This window comes from Podarcis vaucheri (assembly GCF_965113315.1).
Source record: "Podarcis vaucheri genome assembly, chromosome: 11".
Lineage (NCBI taxonomy): Eukaryota > Metazoa > Chordata > Lepidosauria > Squamata > Lacertidae > Podarcis > Podarcis vaucheri.
The window spans coordinates 50,746,766-50,763,563 of NC_138749.1; the positions used below are offsets into that span (position 1 = coordinate 50,746,766).

Below are 16,798 nucleotides of genomic sequence, written 5' to 3' on the forward strand. Positions count from 1 at the left end.
TATTATTGCATATTCTTCCATACTCCAATTTTTATACCAAACCATATTATCCATGGTAATTGTTACACTACAAGTGAGATCAAAATCCTGCTGATGTTTCCATCTGCTTTTAGTGGTCTCCTAAATAACTTATAAATTTTCCCCATTCGTTTGTAAAGTTATTTTTCTCTTGATTTCTGAGTTTTCCAGTCAGTTTTTCCATCTCTGCATAGTCCATCAGCTTGATTTGCCACTCCTCTCTGGTAGGGACTTTGTCTTCTTCCTATCTCTGGGCTAGTAACATCTGGGCTGCTGTTGTTCCATATATAAAGTGTCTTTTCTGTTCCTTTGGGATGTCGGTACCTGTAATTCCTAATAGAAAAGCTTCTGGCTTCTTAACAAAGGTTATTTTAAGCATTTTTCCCCCCATTTCATTATATATCATCTCTCAGAAAGCTTTTGTTACCCTACAAGTCCACCACACATTTTTCTTTACATTTCCAGCAGGTATTTGTACTTGTCTATACATATTTGCCAACTTGGCAGGAGTCAAATACCACCAGTACATCACCCTTCTTTATGTTTTAAATTACAGTTGTGATTTTTAAAGTAGTAATTCTACTGCTCTGTCTTTTTCGTCAATTGCTTTGAAGCCTTTTCCTGCAATTAAGCAGTATATAAATTTAAATAAATGGAAGTCCCCTCGCACCATTGAGAATGAAGATTGTTTTGCAAGTCAGCATATTTTTCCAAAAGATCTTGGCCGCTGAGTGCCCTTCACCCACGCTTATAATAATGGCATGATTTCACTTTTTGAAGCACACAAACTCTCAATAATGCTGGGAAGAAGCCCATGTATTTATTGCAGAGCCATATGGTTGCTCTGTGCTGCTTGAACCATCAGTGCTCGGGATTTTTTGCTTGCTGGTTTTGAATGACGATCTCTCTATGTGTAATTAGGGATGGGGGGGAATTCACTTGGGCAACAATTTGAAGCAAACTGACCTAATTTGCCTAATTGTATGTAGACAGGAATGTTGCTGTCAGTCAGATTGTGCACTTCTCCAAATTTTGCAGTGCAGTTTCAGTTCTAAAGAAATGAACATAAATATGCTATTTAGCAGATAAATATGTACAAAAATGTATATTTTGGGAGACACACAAAGTGCATATTTTAGGAAAACATGAGTATAATCTAAATGCTATTATTTGTGTATTTCTGTAATTTTTAAAAGTCCACCAAATAACAAAAGTGGGACAGAACAAATCGGCACAAAATAGAAATTGGCTGAGTCTAGCATCTCTATGAATAATAAGTCTTCAGATTGAAATGGAATATTTGTGTGGGATCCCCTCCTCTGTCTTGTGCACCGGAATTCTCTTTAAGATATACAGTGGTACCTCAGGTTAAGAACTTAATTTGTTCTTGAGGTCCGTTCTTAACCTAAACTGTTCTTAACCTGAGGTACCACTCTAGCTAATGGGGCTTCCTGCTGCTGCTACGCCGCCAACGCATGATTTCTGTTCTCACCCTGAAGCAAAGTTCTTAACCCGAGGTACTATTTCTGGGTTAGCGGAGTCTGTAACCTGAAGCGTCTGTAACCCGAGGGTCCTCTGTATGCCCAAAGAATGGCATTACAGTGGTACCTCGGTTTAAGAACAGTCCTGTTTATGAACGATTCGGTTTATGAACTCTGGAAAACCAGAAGTAATGTCCCAGTTTGTGAACTTTACCTCTGTCTAAGAACAGAATCCGAACAGTGGAAGGGCACCGGTGGTGGGAGGCCTCATTAGGGAAAGCACGCCTCGGTTTAAGAACGGACTTCTGGAACAGATTAAGTTGATAAACTGAGGTACCACTGTACTGAAAAGTTATCCCTTTCTCTTCTTACTTGAAATCCCACTGGCATTACATTGAAAGTCTAAGGAAGTAGTAAGAATCACAGCACTGTATTATGTATACTTACCTGGGGCTAAGCACCTTTAAACTCAGTAGGCCTTGCTTCCCACTAAATTTGCACTGTAAGTCCCGCTACTTTCTAAGTAATGTGACCAATATTATTCACATAATCACTTTCAGGCTTCATATCTTGTTTGGCAAATGAATTGGAAAGTATAAATTCTGTGTGTCAGTTATGGTAACATTCAATATATTATTAAAAAGCCACAAAGCTAGTTTTAAGTATAGGGTGTTTTATTTTCTCTCTTTCTTCCTTTCTCCTACAGGATGTCCTTTGGGGTTTTATGGAAAGGACTGTGCATTAATCTGCCAGTGTCAGAATGGAGCCGACTGTGATCACATCTCAGGGCAGTGTACATGTCGCACAGGATTCATGGGAAAACACTGTGAACAGAGTATGTTGGCAACAAGGTCCTTGCATATAGTGAAGGGAAAATGCATAAGTGGATTAGATCTTACAAAGCTGTTTTTCATACTCAAGACAAAGCCAAGACTGTGAAAATTCCATATTGACAGCTAGTGAAGGTTTTCTGTAAGACACATCCATAGTATAGGCTTGCAACTCGGTGTTACGCATATTGAGTTAAGTGAAACTGAATGCATAGTAAGTGGTTGAGTCAAGACTTCGCCTTGCGAGGCTCCTGCAGTTCACAGATTTGGTGGAGGGCCTTGGTGACTTTGCTAATTTCCCCCCATCTCTCTTGAAATCAATGAAACTAAAAGTAGATAGGTCTGGAGGGTGGCAACACAAGAACGGGGCCTTCTCTGCAGCGGCTCCCCATCTGTGGAATGCTCTCCCCAGGGAAGTTCGCCTGGTGCCTTCATTATGCACCTTTAGGCGCCAGGCAAAAATGTTTCTTTTTAACCAGGCCTTTAGTTGTTTGGATTGGGTTTTTTTTTTAATACTGTATTTTGTGGGTTTATATTTTGATTTTGTTCTGTGAACTGCCCTGAGACCTCTGGGTATAGGGTGGTATATAAATTCAATTAATAGTAATAATAACACTGGGCAACAATTTTTTACTTTTTGAATGTTGTCTAGATTTCTACAACTGATTTAGGGTATTTTTGCACTGCTGAATCAGGAAATGGCATCCGTTTCGCTCCATCAGGTCAGGTTTTTGTGCTATGTTGATTTGAAAAAAAATCAGATCTTGTGACAAAATCGATTACATTTTTGTGGCATTATCAGCTGATTTTTGTCAACACATATCATCCTAAATATGTTTTTAAGAGAAAAAAATGTTTTTCCAACAACATATATTGATTACCTGATAGAAACATCGATTACTGTAAACTGAATGGTGGGCATTGATAAAGGTAAGTACACGTAAATTGCATGTTGCTTCACCATTTTTCAAACTTCAGGGCTTGAACTTCCGTTTCTTGGAACTCCTGGAATGCTCAGCGGCAGGGAGGTCTCTCTTCGTAGTCCAACAGTAGTCAGCCACCATGACTGCATCCCAGCGACCCTGATACCTGGTCTCCATCTCTTTCATGTCCTGATGGAATCTCTCCCCCTGCTCGTCACTCATTGAACCCAGGTTCTCAGGAAACCGGCCCATATGTGAAAATAGATACTGCATCTTGACGCTCATGTTGCAGCCCAGGTTTCTGAAAGCAGTCAGCATGTTGTCGACAAGTTCTGCGTAGTTTCTGGCCTTATTGTTGCCAAGAAAGTTCTTCACTACCAGAACAAATGCCTTCCACGCTTCCAGTTCCACTTCGTTCATTGAGTTTCCGAACTCTGGATCTCTGATGAGCTAACGGATCTGAGGACCGTCAAAGATGCCAGCTTTCAACTTCTCCATGGTCAATCCTGGAAAAGCCTAGCACAAATAAGTGAAGCATTCACCATCCTTGTCCAGAGCCTTGGTGTACTGCTTGATTAAGCCAAGCTTGATGTGCAGTGGTGGGAAGAGTATTCTGTCTCTGTCCATCAGAGGGTCGTTGATGACGTTCCTTTTTCTGCAAGGCACCAATTCCTCCCGCACAGGCCAGTCCTCCTTCGTGTAATGCTGAGCACGGTCCCTAGTATCCCACATGCACAGAAAACATGGGTACTTGGTGAAGCCAGACTGTTGTCCCAACAAAAAGTTCGCCATCTTCAGGTCAACACAAATAAACCACTTATGCTGATTATAACCAATTTTCTCCAGCACATACTTCACTGCTTCATAGTTCTCCTTCAGTGTAGTCGAGTGAGCCAGGGGTATAGAGGCAAACTGGTTGCCGTTGTGTAGCAGAACACATTTCAGTGATCGCTTGCTGCTGTCAATGAACAGTGTCCAATCTTTGGGTTCGTACTGTGGCACTTCAAGCTTGAGCAGAAGCTGCGCAATATCTGCACAGTACACCAAGTCCTTCTCTTCCGAGAAAAAACGGAGGTACTCTTGATGCCTGTTGAGGAAGAAGCTGATGCGAGCACTGTCAGAGAGGAGGTTTTTTTCCTTCAATCTGGATGCCAACAGTTTGGCAGAGTCCTTTGACAATTCTTCATGGGGCGGCTGCCCCATTAACTTAGTTTTGATCCTCCAACTTTATGTTTTGCCGTACCAATTTATGGAAGATTTTGAGGTTTTATGACTTCAAACTGATCCCTTTTCGACATAATCACCCAGAACTATCGGACCTGAATACTTCTTATCATTAAAATAATCATTTCCAATTATTTGACATGGCATTTTACCCCCACCAACTTCTTCTAAAATGCTCCACACAAGCGTACATGTGAACAAAAACGTAAAAAAACAACATGTGGCCATAGCTCAAAAACTTGACCTGATTGAGCAAAACCAATGTGATTTTTGGATTCAGCGCATCAGATTCGTCCTAAATCAACTGAAAAAACGCAGACAACAAATTTGTTGTTGACCAGTGTAAATAATAGTAACAATAATAATAATGAAGAAGAAATGCTTGAGGCTGCAACCCTAACCAGAGTCACAGGGAAGTAAATACCATCAAGGCAAATAGAGTGTACACGTATAAGATTGGGCTTGGGGGCTTCTACTCCAACGGAACCCAGCCTATCTGCACACCATACATTTAAATCAGATAATACATTTAAAGCACAAAAAATCTTGGCAACTGTAGTTTACCCCTCACAGAGCTACCATTTCTTGCCCCCTTTAGAAACTGCAGATGGGGGAAGTCATGTGCTTTAAATATATGGCATGTATGTAGGACTGTCTTAGTAGATTGTGTTCAGGGCTGTAAGAACTTCTAGAAGACCACTGGTGACTGTTAACGTCCTTTTTTAAAGAGTTACTTTTGTTTCATTGCTCTGAGAATAATTATTTTTTGACACACTGCGAAGAGGAAGCAATTCACTATAATTATGCTATTTTTTTCTTTTAAAATGTGCATTTCGGGGGTACAAAATGTTTACAGTTAATAGCCAGGAGACTGAGGGAGAAGAGTCGGTGGAAGAAGATTGGAAGAAATTTAAAGACTATTTACAGAAATATTGTAAAATTAATGAATGTTAGAATGATGTCAGAATGAAGTTAAGTGGTTTAAGCAGCAATGTTTTAAAGGTGTATGAAAAATGGCTTATTAACAGGTGAGAACTCAAAGTTATATTATATTAAGTTAAAGGATTAAGATAAAAACAAAGAGGGAAAGAAATTGCTGAATTAACTAACTGAACTGGAATACAAAAAAGGGAGGTGTGAGGAGGTCAGGGAAGCAAGGATATGAATATATGACATGGAAAGATTGATGTGTTTTCTTTTTAAATGTTTTTTATCTTTTTTCTGTATTTTGTATTTTTCTTTTTTTCCCCTTTTTTCCTTTTTTCCTTTTTTATTTTATTTTTATTTTTGTCTTTTCTTCTAATCTTTTCATTTATGTATTTTTTTTCCTTTGAAAACTTAATAAATATCATTAAAAAAAAATAGCCAGGAGACTGAACTTCAATCTGAATAAAACATATCTACCTAGGCATAACTTGTAAAATAGGTGGCACCACAAGAAAAACTGAAGAAGTTGTTTTTGTTCTGTGAGCTTGCCTGGTTTCTTAGCCGTCTAACTCTCTGGATTTGAGTGGCGCTTTCTAAGCAGCACAGTGTCAGCTTCCCTCTGTTACTGAATAAATGGAACCTCTTTAAGCCTATATGCTTCAGTCATACTTGATATGCATTTGTGAACATATTTTAAACACATCGATTGGGGCTGATTTTTCTTGAACTTGCACAATGAAACACTGCCACCTAGGGATAGCCTGGGAAATCTACAAGATTTCTTACAGTAAACTATAAAAAGTACAGTAGGGAGTTTGAAAATGGCAAATTGTAGAGTTTTTAATTCTATACAAGCCAGACTTTCAAAAGAGCAACAATGGAAAATTAATTCTAGTGTTATATAATATGATGGCTGCATCCTAATTTGGGAACATCTAAAAGTTTCATTAAAAAAATAAAATAAAAACAATTTATTCCGTAAGCATATTACATTAAATCATAATACATTTAATGTCTTATTCATTGGCCTTTCTCTAGAAAACTGCAGAACACCTGGAGATAAAATTGTCTGATGTGTTGCAGCAAAGCTCTTTAATCGTATGGTGTGCTGCCGCCTCATTTTCCATTGCTAACCAATTAAAGATCTCAGTTACACACAGTTCTGATTTACTAAATCATGGTTAGCATCACTGAGAGATTTCAGCTGAGCACAAACTGGAATAGGCTAAAAGAGGTGGGTGGGAAGCTGCAGTTCATACCTTTTTATTCTTTTTTACAGAATGCCCCTCAGGTACATATGGTTATGGCTGCCGGCAAATTTGTGACTGTTTGAACAACTCAACTTGTGACCACATCACAGGAACCTGCTACTGCAGCCCTGGGTGGAAAGGAGCGAGATGTGACCAAGGTAATATTTTCCTATAATGCCAAAATAAAAACAAGCTTTGAAATGCTGGTATTTATGCAGGGATGCAAGAAGAATTGCAAAATGAGGACAAAAATGCCACGCCTAACTTCCCCGTCCCCACCAAAAAGAAATAAAAATCTGAGAAAGAAAAGATAGGGTATTTCTTCTACTGGAATACCCTAATTAGACAAGTGGTCAGTGTTAGAAACTGAGATATGAAAGCTAGGAGCTAAATGGCACCTTAAACTAGGTTATGGGCGCAACAATGGAATGTCTAGGTGCACTTTTTAAATAGCAAGAATACAAAGCTGAAAATGAATGAACTGCAGCTAAAATCTTAGATTCATTTTTCACACGGTCTAGTCCTTCCCCTGCCCATCCCCTAATATCCTTAAGAGGGTCTCTTCTCCAGTCTTCAGATAGTAGCTGGAAGTGGGGAGGCAGAAAAAGTTCCTCCTTTGTGCAGTTTTAATCTGAAATCTTAGGTGCAGTACTGCACTCAGAGCTCAGAAATGGCCCGCACCAAAGAAATTCCCTGTCACAAAATGCGTCTGGAACAATGAGAGTTTCGAACACTGCAAGTGGTCATGCTAGGGTGCTGCAACATGCCATTATAGGGCAATTATTTGCATATTTACGCAGACACAAGTCCCACTGCTTAATTGCAAGTATGATCAGGACTTCAGCCTAACAGTGCAATCGGATGCATATTTAGTCAGAAGCAAGTCCCGCTGTTCTAACAGGGCTTACCTATACCTTAAGGCCACAATTCTGTACCCAGTTACCAGGGAGTAAGTCCCACTTACTCCCTGGTAAGAGCCAGTGTTGTGTAGTAGTTAAGAGTGGTAGTCTCGTAATCTGGGGAACCGGGTTCGCATCTCCGCTCCTCCACATGCGGCTGCTGGGTGACCTTGGGCTAGTCACACTTCTTTGAAGTCTCTCAGAGTGTTTGTTGTGGGGGAGGAAGGGAAAGGAGAATGTTAGCCGCTTTGAGACTCCTGAAGGGGAGTGAAAGGCGGGATATCAAATCCAAACTCTTCATCCACTGAACTCAGCGGGCTTGTCGATCAGAAGGTCGGCGGTTCAAATCCACGTGATCGTGTGAGCTCCTGTTGCTCTGTCTCAGCTCCTGCCAACCTAGCAGTTCGAAAGCACACCAGTGCAAGTAGATAAATAGGTACCGCTGTGGCAGGAAGGTAAACGCTGTTTCCGTGTGCTCAGGCTTCCGTCACAGTGTCCTGTTGCGCCAGAAGCGGTTTAGTCGTGCTGGCCACATGACCTGGAAACCTGTCAGTGGACAAATGCCGGCTCCTTTGGCTTGAAAGCGAGATGAGTGCAGCAACCCGATAGTCACCTTTGACTGGACTTAACCATCCAGGGGTCTTTACCTTTTTACCTTACCTTTATTCAGAGTAGCTCCACTGGAATTAATGGGCCTAATTTAGCAATGTACATTAATTTCAGTGCTCCAAGTAAACCTTAATTGAATGCAGCCCAGAGAAACTTAATTTCTGTGTAGGCATGTATAGGATTGAGTTGTGGGCAGTTGTGGTCAAGGGCATAGCATTGTTCACCTGACTTCCCAATGTTGAGTGCCACTGCTGGTTACCGAGAATATGGCACGGCAGCAGAGCTAATCCAAAAATCCTGCTGGCGTGCCCCTTCTAGCGTACCTGTGCCCTGCCATCTCACCTGTCTCTCTCTCAGTAACTTGCAGTGCCAGTTGGCTTTAGGAAGACAGGTGAGGAACACCATCACCCCTTTCACCACCCTGCTGATTGCTGCTGGTTGTAATAAATAATAATACATATTTTAAAATTTATATCCCGCCCGTCTTGCTGGGTTTCCCCAGCCACTCTAGGCGGCTTACAGCATATATAAGAACACAACAAAGCAGCAAACATTAAAAAACAAAATATCCTCTACAAGAAACAAACAAACCAATACATCAATAGAAACCAACAACAATAACAATAATAAACATTTTACAGTTATACCCAAATTAAAATAACCACCAACGCCAACTAAACATTTAACCAACACCAACCCAACAAAAACAAAGCAGAGGAACCAAAATTAGAGCCGTTTGAAACATTTTAGCCAGTTGCCCCAACCCAAGAGCGCAAGCATGACAAAGTAATGTGGGGGGGTATCTAGATCTGAATAACGAATGACCTGACTTCCAGCTTTGATTATGTTGTGTCCTGATGGCACATGCTTTGGCGATCCTCTGATGCATACTCAGTGCATCTATCTTTCCCCCACTATTATATGCGTCTCCGATGTTATTTCCTTCTTCTTTGCAAACATTGCAAGTAGCGACAGAACATATCAGTGCTGGTTAATGCACAAATGGTTGTAGGTATGTTTCGACTTGCAGTCTTAGGTACTTCCTTCCTACCTGCTCCTAGAAATGTACAGTATTCTAGGCTGCCTGACAAAGTGGAGTGGTAATTTGGCTCCCAAACTTCATGTTTCTGTGTGGGTCATTTTGCTCGATCTTATCTGTGGCACTTGCACTTCATCAAATTGTGTGGAAATCGTCTGCATTTTATTTAACGAGTGTTCACTTTTTGCTTAGAGGATCTGGCACTACATTTAGTGTATAAATATGGAGTAAGCCCCATTGAACATATTGAGTAGGCACTGAAGTTAAAACTACGTCTTACATGCATCTTGTCTTTCTTCTTTCCCAGCTGGAGTAATTATAGTGGGAAATTTGAACAGCTTAAGCCGCACTAGCGCTGCCATCCCTGCTGATTCTTACCAGATTGGAGCCATCGCTGGCATAATTATTCTTGTCCTTGTCGTCCTCTTCCTGCTAGCACTATTCATCATTTATAGGCAAAAGCAGAAGGGGAAGGAAACAAATATGCCTGCAGTTACCTATACTCCTGCCATGAGGGTCATCAATACAGACTACAGTATTTCAGGTAGGAACACAGTGATACAAAGCTTAATCCTGTCTATGCTGAGTGCATACTTTAGCAAACGGCACGTTTTCTCTGACTTTCAGAACTGTTTATCCTCTTTTAGCTTTATCAAGTTCATATGCTGTGTATTTTCATTCACTTGCGGGTGATTAGTAACACTTTACTATGTCAGCAATTTCTGTAGTGACACAGTGCCTATAGCAAAGACTCTATACAAGCAGTACCCCATATCTGTTTATTTTTATTTTATTATTAAATTTGTATACCGCTCTATACCCATAGATCTCAGAGCAGTTCACAACATAAATACTTTTGTATATTAAACTATTTACTGTATATGCCGCCTTTCAGCGCAAGTCTCTCCAAGGGATAGGTCGCTCAGCAGAACACGAGGCTCTTAATCCCAGGGTTGTGGGTTCGAAACCTACGACTGGCGGAGGATTCCTGCATTGCAGGGGGTTGGACTTAGATGATCCTTACAATCCTACGATTCTATGATTCTAAAAAATGTTTTCGCCAAGTTTGCCCATGGCTTTTGGCTACAATAGACGCTGTCAAACATGGCTAGCCAAGGACTGTACCCATCAAGATGCTTATCAGAGAATCACTCTACCATTTTGCATTCTGGCTTAAGGAAAAAGCTGGTTAGCCTTAACTGAAGTTAATATTCCTTCCAGTAAACTTTCAACTGTGGTTAAAGGAGGAAGGAGAAATTTAACTCAGGGAAGTGGGAGGGCTGTGTGAAAAAAGTGCCGTAAATTTCCCCAAGGCTGACTCCCAGCATGCGAAGCAGGGAGAAACTAGCAGGATACCAGTGTTCTTTGTGGCTTGTCTCATAGAAACGGTTTGGAGAGGGAAGACAACATATCCATTTTTGTCTGTATCCTGTTTAAGAGGTTGGTGAAACAAGCAGACAGCAGTGGCTGAGAGACTATAAGTAGCTTGAGGAGAAAGAGAAGATATATAGAGACACAAGAAAGACAGGAGATTCCTATCAGTCAAAATCTGAAAGGCAGTGGGATTGTATCATATAGAGGAAGATGCATTTTAGGAACAGAAGAGCAATCTGTATTGATCATATAAATCCATATTGTATTTTAATTCTAGGCGAACTGTTGGCTTGTTCTTCAGCATAGTTGCATAAGGCCAAGGAGGAGCAATGACGCAGCACTCACTTTTTCATTCCTTTCACAGAGACGATGCCTCACAGTAATGGTGGCAATGCTAACAGCCATTACTTCTCCAACCCAAGCTATCACACTCTAACGCAGTGTTCAAACCAAGGGAATGCCAACAACATGGACAGGATGACTTTGGCAAAGGTAAAAATATAGATTAGCTACATACTTAAGTAATGTTGTTCCTGGTATGTTACATGTATAAAAGGTATGGGGACGTGGGTGGCGCTGTGGTTTAAGTCACTGAGGCTCTTGGACTTTCCAATCAGAAGGTCGGCAGTTCAAATCCCCGCGATGGGGTGAGCTCCTGTTGCTCTGTCCCAGCTCCTGCCAACCTAGCAGTTTGAAAGCACACCAGTGGAAGTAGATAAATAGGTACCGCTGCAGCGGGAAGGTAAATTGCATTTCCGTGCGCTCTGGTTTCCATCACGGTGTCCTGTTGCGCCAGAAGCGGTTTAGTCATGCTGGCCACATGACCCAGAAAGCTGTCTTTGGACAAACGTCGGCTCCCTCAGCCTGAAAGCGAGATGAGCGCCGCAACCCCATAGTCGCCTTTGACTGGACTTAACCATCCTTTACCTTACCTTTACATGTATAAAACACCATATCTTTTTATTTGCACTACAATTGCTCTCTCTATGACAAATGTTGCCGAGCGGTTGCCATCTTCATTCTATGACTTCTGTCTTTATTTGAAACAGTCAAACAACAACCAACTGTTTGTGAATCTTAAAAATGTGGATTCTGGAAAGCGAGGCCCTGTTGTGGACTACACAGGAACCCTACCTGCTGACTGGAAGCATGGAGGCTACCTCAATGAGCTTGGTACAGAAATAATAATAATAATAATAATAATAATAATGATGATGATGATGCCAGTTTTGTGCATCACAATTTGTATTTTATGGGGGAAAGACAACATGCGTCATTTCCATCTCTCTTTGCAAGGAGACTATGGTGATGTTTTCCAGCTATCTCCCCAAGAGTATGGCTTCTGGGAATTTGACTGATACACAGGCAGATCAATGCAGGCTCTTAATATACGCAGTTATACAGACCTTAGGGTGGCAACAATGACCAACAAACTTGTGCATTAAAAATGAAAAGACTAAATTGCAATAGATTTTTAAAATGACTGTTTTGGGAATTTAACGCTGCTGTGTTTATCCCAATTTAATGCTGTTGTGCCTCTCAATATTTTACAGGAGCTTTTGGAATCGATAGAGGCTGTACGGGGAAATCTCTGAAAGGTGAGTTTTCTTACAGATCTAAATATATTGGGGCTCAGAGAATGGTCTTGGGGCATCTTATGTTGCAGCTAAGCAGCCCCTGGGCCTGATCAGTCCTGCATGTGAGCTCACCGTGAGTTCCACAATAGACTGGGTTAGAAGAGCAATAAATTGGTACTTGAAAAGGAGCGTTGTGGGTATCGTTTTGTTCATTGGTTTGTTTCACTGTGTTAAAATATGAAATCCGAAAATGTCAAAGGAGACATGCCAAAAAGCAAAAAGATCATTTAATTTTTAAAGATCATATGCATTTTGCTTAATTTTGTCATTAAAATATATTATTCTTTGAAGAGTACAATTAAAACATTATTTTTCTGTTTTCTCAGATCTAGTAAAGAATTCTGAATACAATTTAAGTAACTGCTCCTTAAGCAGTTCTGAAAATCCTTATGCCACTATTAAAGACCCGCCAGCACTGACACCAAAACATACAGAATGTGGATATGTTGAAATGAAGTCTCCAGCACGAAGGGATTCTGCCTATGCAGAAATTAGCAACTCTGCTTCCACCAACAAGAATGTCTATGAAGTTGGTGAGTCCTGACGGAGTGTTTTGCCATCGTTGTACACACAAATGCACATCCTGGAAGCGTTTCTCAAGTTAAAAATAATACATCTTTTACAAAGGGTGGCTGAACTGAAAACCAGACATAAGCTCACAATGCGTAATAGATGAACATATGAAAAACAGTATTTCATTCATGTCTTTATTTAGTAAAAAAAATTCTAGCCCCTTGCCCTTCATCCATATACATACTAGGGTATGTTTAATTTTGTAGTTAGCTTGCATTTTCATGAATATGTACTGAGTTAGTTTTTTCACAGTCTTCTTTAATGTGACTGAAGATTGTTTGATGCTGTATCAGAAATATTGAAGACCTTTAAAGTACAGAAAACCACAGTGGGACTACTACATTAATTTTCATTAAATGTTGTGATTGTTCACCCAATATCGGAGCACCAATGTGTTTGTATGTTTTTATTATTGCAGAACCTACAGTCAGCGTTATCCAGGGAACGTTTAATAACAAGGGACCTTTCAGCCAAGATCTTTACGATCTGCCAAAAAACAGCCACATCCCCTCTCATTATGACCTGCTGCCTGTTCGCGATAGTCCTGCATCGTCAGAGAAAGACGAAAGCAGCGAATGACACCGGAGGCACATTCTGGAGCACAGCAGACTCTTACGGAGAACTAGGATCTAGTGATCCCTTTTCTTCTACTTCACCATCTGCGTTCAGTAAACATTTTGCTGTACATTAAACCAGGAGAATCAAACTATGGTTTGTATACACTCATGGCAGATGGATAGGTGCCAGGCTTGGAAGACCCTGTCAGTTTTTCCATTGCAATTAATGTTTAGAGAATGAAATGCCAAACCTGTACTGGCTCAAAGGTACAAGCTTGAGAACGATTCTTGTGCCAGCTGTGTTGTTGTTCCTACAATGGACGGCAATTTTTTTCCCACTAGCTCAGCTTGCATAGTTGACATGCAGCCAAGACTGTACAATCTACCAAATACTCACTTAGCCACGTCATCTGAGTTACTAGTTACTCTGGAAAAGAAAAGAAACCAATGTGTTGCTGGTTTTTCTTTACACATGTAAGGAGAGATGCGGTCTTAGAGCATATCCGATTACAGTGCTGGATTGATTTGGGAAAGCCAAGGCAAAATACTTACTCCATTGCTGGTAATGGAAGTATAATACAGGAGTTGTTTTGAATGTCTGGGAATTCCTGGATAAATATGGCTAAAGATTATGTGCCACAAAATGTGATTTTTGGCACCGGCGCTTGCCAAACGATGGGCACGATTGAGACTCACGGTTAGCAATTCCGAGTAAAGTTTCTGCTCTATGCAAGTTATAATGCATAACATATCAGCAATTGTTCCATAAACATGTGCGTTAAATGGTTTATTTTTGTCAAAATGGATTGAAAGAGTGGGTAAGAGAAAAGGCAAAACGTAGTGTATGCTGTACATTTTAAATGCAAGAGAAGGTTTCAGTTTTATAAACAAGTAGCACTTGTAACATGGAATAAGAACAATGTTTGATCAATCTTCGTGTGTACTTGTTAAAAAGGCACCTTTTCTTTTTGTAATTGATTTAGGGAAAATATGCTTAAGCTGGTCTTTTGCATTGCTAATAACTGGGCACATATACCCCACATTTCATTAAGTTGTATCTCTATTTTAAAATAATGTAGTTACGTTTTCTAGTGCTTTAGAATAACAGTGCAGAAATATAATATTTTTGACCCTTGTAGTTTTGTCAATGCCCCCCCATTATGTCTGCTTTAGAAGCACTGTTTTTTATGAAGAAGAACAATATTTAGATAATGTCAGTTTCTCCACCAGAGATAGGCTAGAAAAGTAATCTTAAACTAGTGTATAAACTGTTGAAATTATTCAGATTTTTTTTAAAAAAAACAAAAAACCTGATTTAATGTTAATGCAAGGGATAATGTTCATAACAAGAAACAGTATTAAACAGAAATAAATCGAATTATTTCCCATCAACAGTTTCAACTAATGTTTTCACCCTAGAAGTGTCATCTTTCTGTTCCAAAGGAACATTTTGTGTGAGCCAATTTATAGTTGAAGTGTCATTGAAAGATAAAAATTGCAAAGAAATCTTTCTCTTTCCCCTGCCCCCTCTCAATGTAGACAATTTAACTTTCCATTGCTAGATTATTTCCAGCCATAATGGGAACAGAGAAAGGTGTATTAAGTCTAATTGTTTATGTTTTCTTTAGTTTGCAACATCTCATTTCATCTCCATGGTGCATCTGAAACCTAAAGCTGATAAGTAATGTTAGGTCTTTTAGGTTGCCACCGCTGAGCATGTTAGTAAAATGTTCCAGTATTGGTTCTCAACCTTGGTACAATATGCTGGGTTCCCAATACTAGATCTGTTAAATTCAAAGAACTATTGTGACTATGATCCAACAAAAGGACCTGAAAACAACTACTGATGTAAAAGCTTTTCTTTTTCGCCACTATGTATTCCTGGGGCACTGAAATTGAAATATGCCCTACTTTGTTTTACTCAATGTTATTTAAGCTACTCTCCATCAAAAGGCATTGCCATAGCTTGTTTCAGCCCTTGGCATCCTGCGTCTTTACACGTACTAAAGGTGTGTAATCTTTGTTGGACCATGCAAATATAAAAGACAAAAATTGAATTGGGCTTGTGGGGTGTGGTTTTTTTTTTGGAATTTGAGCAACACAAATACCTTGCTGTAGAATAGGTTTGGTATGGTGTTGGAATAGCTCTACAATCGTTTTGTATTGTGTTACAGAAACTCACAAATAAAGCCTATCTTTCTTTTCTTTTGATGTCGTGATTACAGTTTTATTTCTAACCATTTGAAAGCCGCAATAAATTTGTATGGTGAATTTTTATTATTTATTTATTTAATTTATATACTGCCCTATACCCGGGGGTCTCAGGGCGCTTCACAGAAGAAAATCAGGATAGAAAACCACAAAATACCGTATTTTTCGCCCCATAAGATGCACCGGCCCATAAGACGCACCTAGTTTTTGGGGGGGAAAATAAAGGAAATTTTTTTTTATTCCCCCCCTCAGGTGCGCTGCGCTAATCCCGAAGCTTGGGGCGTGCGGAGCTCAGCACGCCCCAAGCTTCTGGGTGCCGGCAAGGTCTCCGCTAGCCGTGGGAGAGCCGGGCGCCTCTCCCAGGGCTAGCGGACAGCTGCGCTAATCCTGAAGCTTGGGGCGTGCGGAGCTCAGCGCGCCTCAAGCTTCTGGGTCCACGCAAGCAGTCTGCTAGCCCTGGGAGAGCCACGCGGCTCTCCCAGGGCTAGCGGACCGCTGCCCTAATACAGAAGCTTGGGGCGTGCTGAGGTCAGCGCGCCCCAAGCTTCTGGGTGCGCGCAAGCAGTCCGCTAGCCCTGGGAGAGCTGGGTCTCCCACAGCTAGCGGATAGCTTCCTGAAGCCTGGAGAGCGAGAGGGGTCAGTGCGTACCGACCCCCCTCGCTCTCCAGGCTTCAGCGAAAGCCTGCATTCGCCCCATAAGACGCACACACATTTCCCCTTCATTTTTGGAGGGGGAAAAGTGCGTCTTATAGGGCGAAAAATACGGTACATAATAAAAATAAAAACAACAACCCAATAACCCCCTTTGCCCTTGAATCCCACTTACCGTTGAAATGTCATGAATCTCCAAAGTCGGATGTCGACTGCTCACTCCAATCCCCAAAGAGCTACTGATGCAGAACTTCAAGAAAAGGGAACGTGTAAAAATAGGGGCTGCCTCTACTCCTCATATTGCTTGCCAACTCTGCTTAGATCCTGGCAGCCCCTATTCCTCCCCTTAGAGCTCACCCCAAATCCACCCCTCCATCCTTATAGCAGTGGCTCAAATCTTTTCAGGCTGGCAGTCGAGATCTTTATTTCCCACCTGTAAAAGACCAGAGATGACAGGTGCATGGGGCTATCCACTGATCAATTACCTTATATTATTTGAAGCCCTGATTGCCAAGAATTTGTAGCAAAATACAGAGCTTTCAAAGTGCCCCTTTGTGAAGAACCCTTTGCAGGGGTGATGACAGAAGGCTTTCA

The 16,798-nt window shown here is 40.8% G+C and overlaps 1 protein-coding gene across 1 annotated transcript in view; it reads left to right on the forward strand.

The window, feature by feature from the left end:
• The window catches only part of MEGF10 (multiple EGF like domains 10), a 118,711-nt gene extending 103,161 nt beyond the window's left edge, over positions 1-15,550 (forward strand). The window contains exons 18-25 of the mRNA XM_082191545.1: positions 2,206-2,334; positions 6,683-6,811; positions 9,508-9,744; positions 10,939-11,066; positions 11,624-11,747; positions 12,128-12,172; positions 12,538-12,744; positions 13,203-15,550. Of these exons, the coding sequence (XP_082047671.1) occupies positions 2,206-2,334; positions 6,683-6,811; positions 9,508-9,744; positions 10,939-11,066; positions 11,624-11,747; positions 12,128-12,172; positions 12,538-12,744; positions 13,203-13,363 (1,160 nt within the window). The 3' untranslated portion in view covers positions 13,364-15,550. The remainder of the gene's footprint in view (positions 1-2,205; positions 2,335-6,682; positions 6,812-9,507; positions 9,745-10,938; positions 11,067-11,623; positions 11,748-12,127; positions 12,173-12,537; positions 12,745-13,202) is intronic.
• The last annotated feature ends 1,248 nt before the right edge of the window (positions 15,551-16,798 follow it).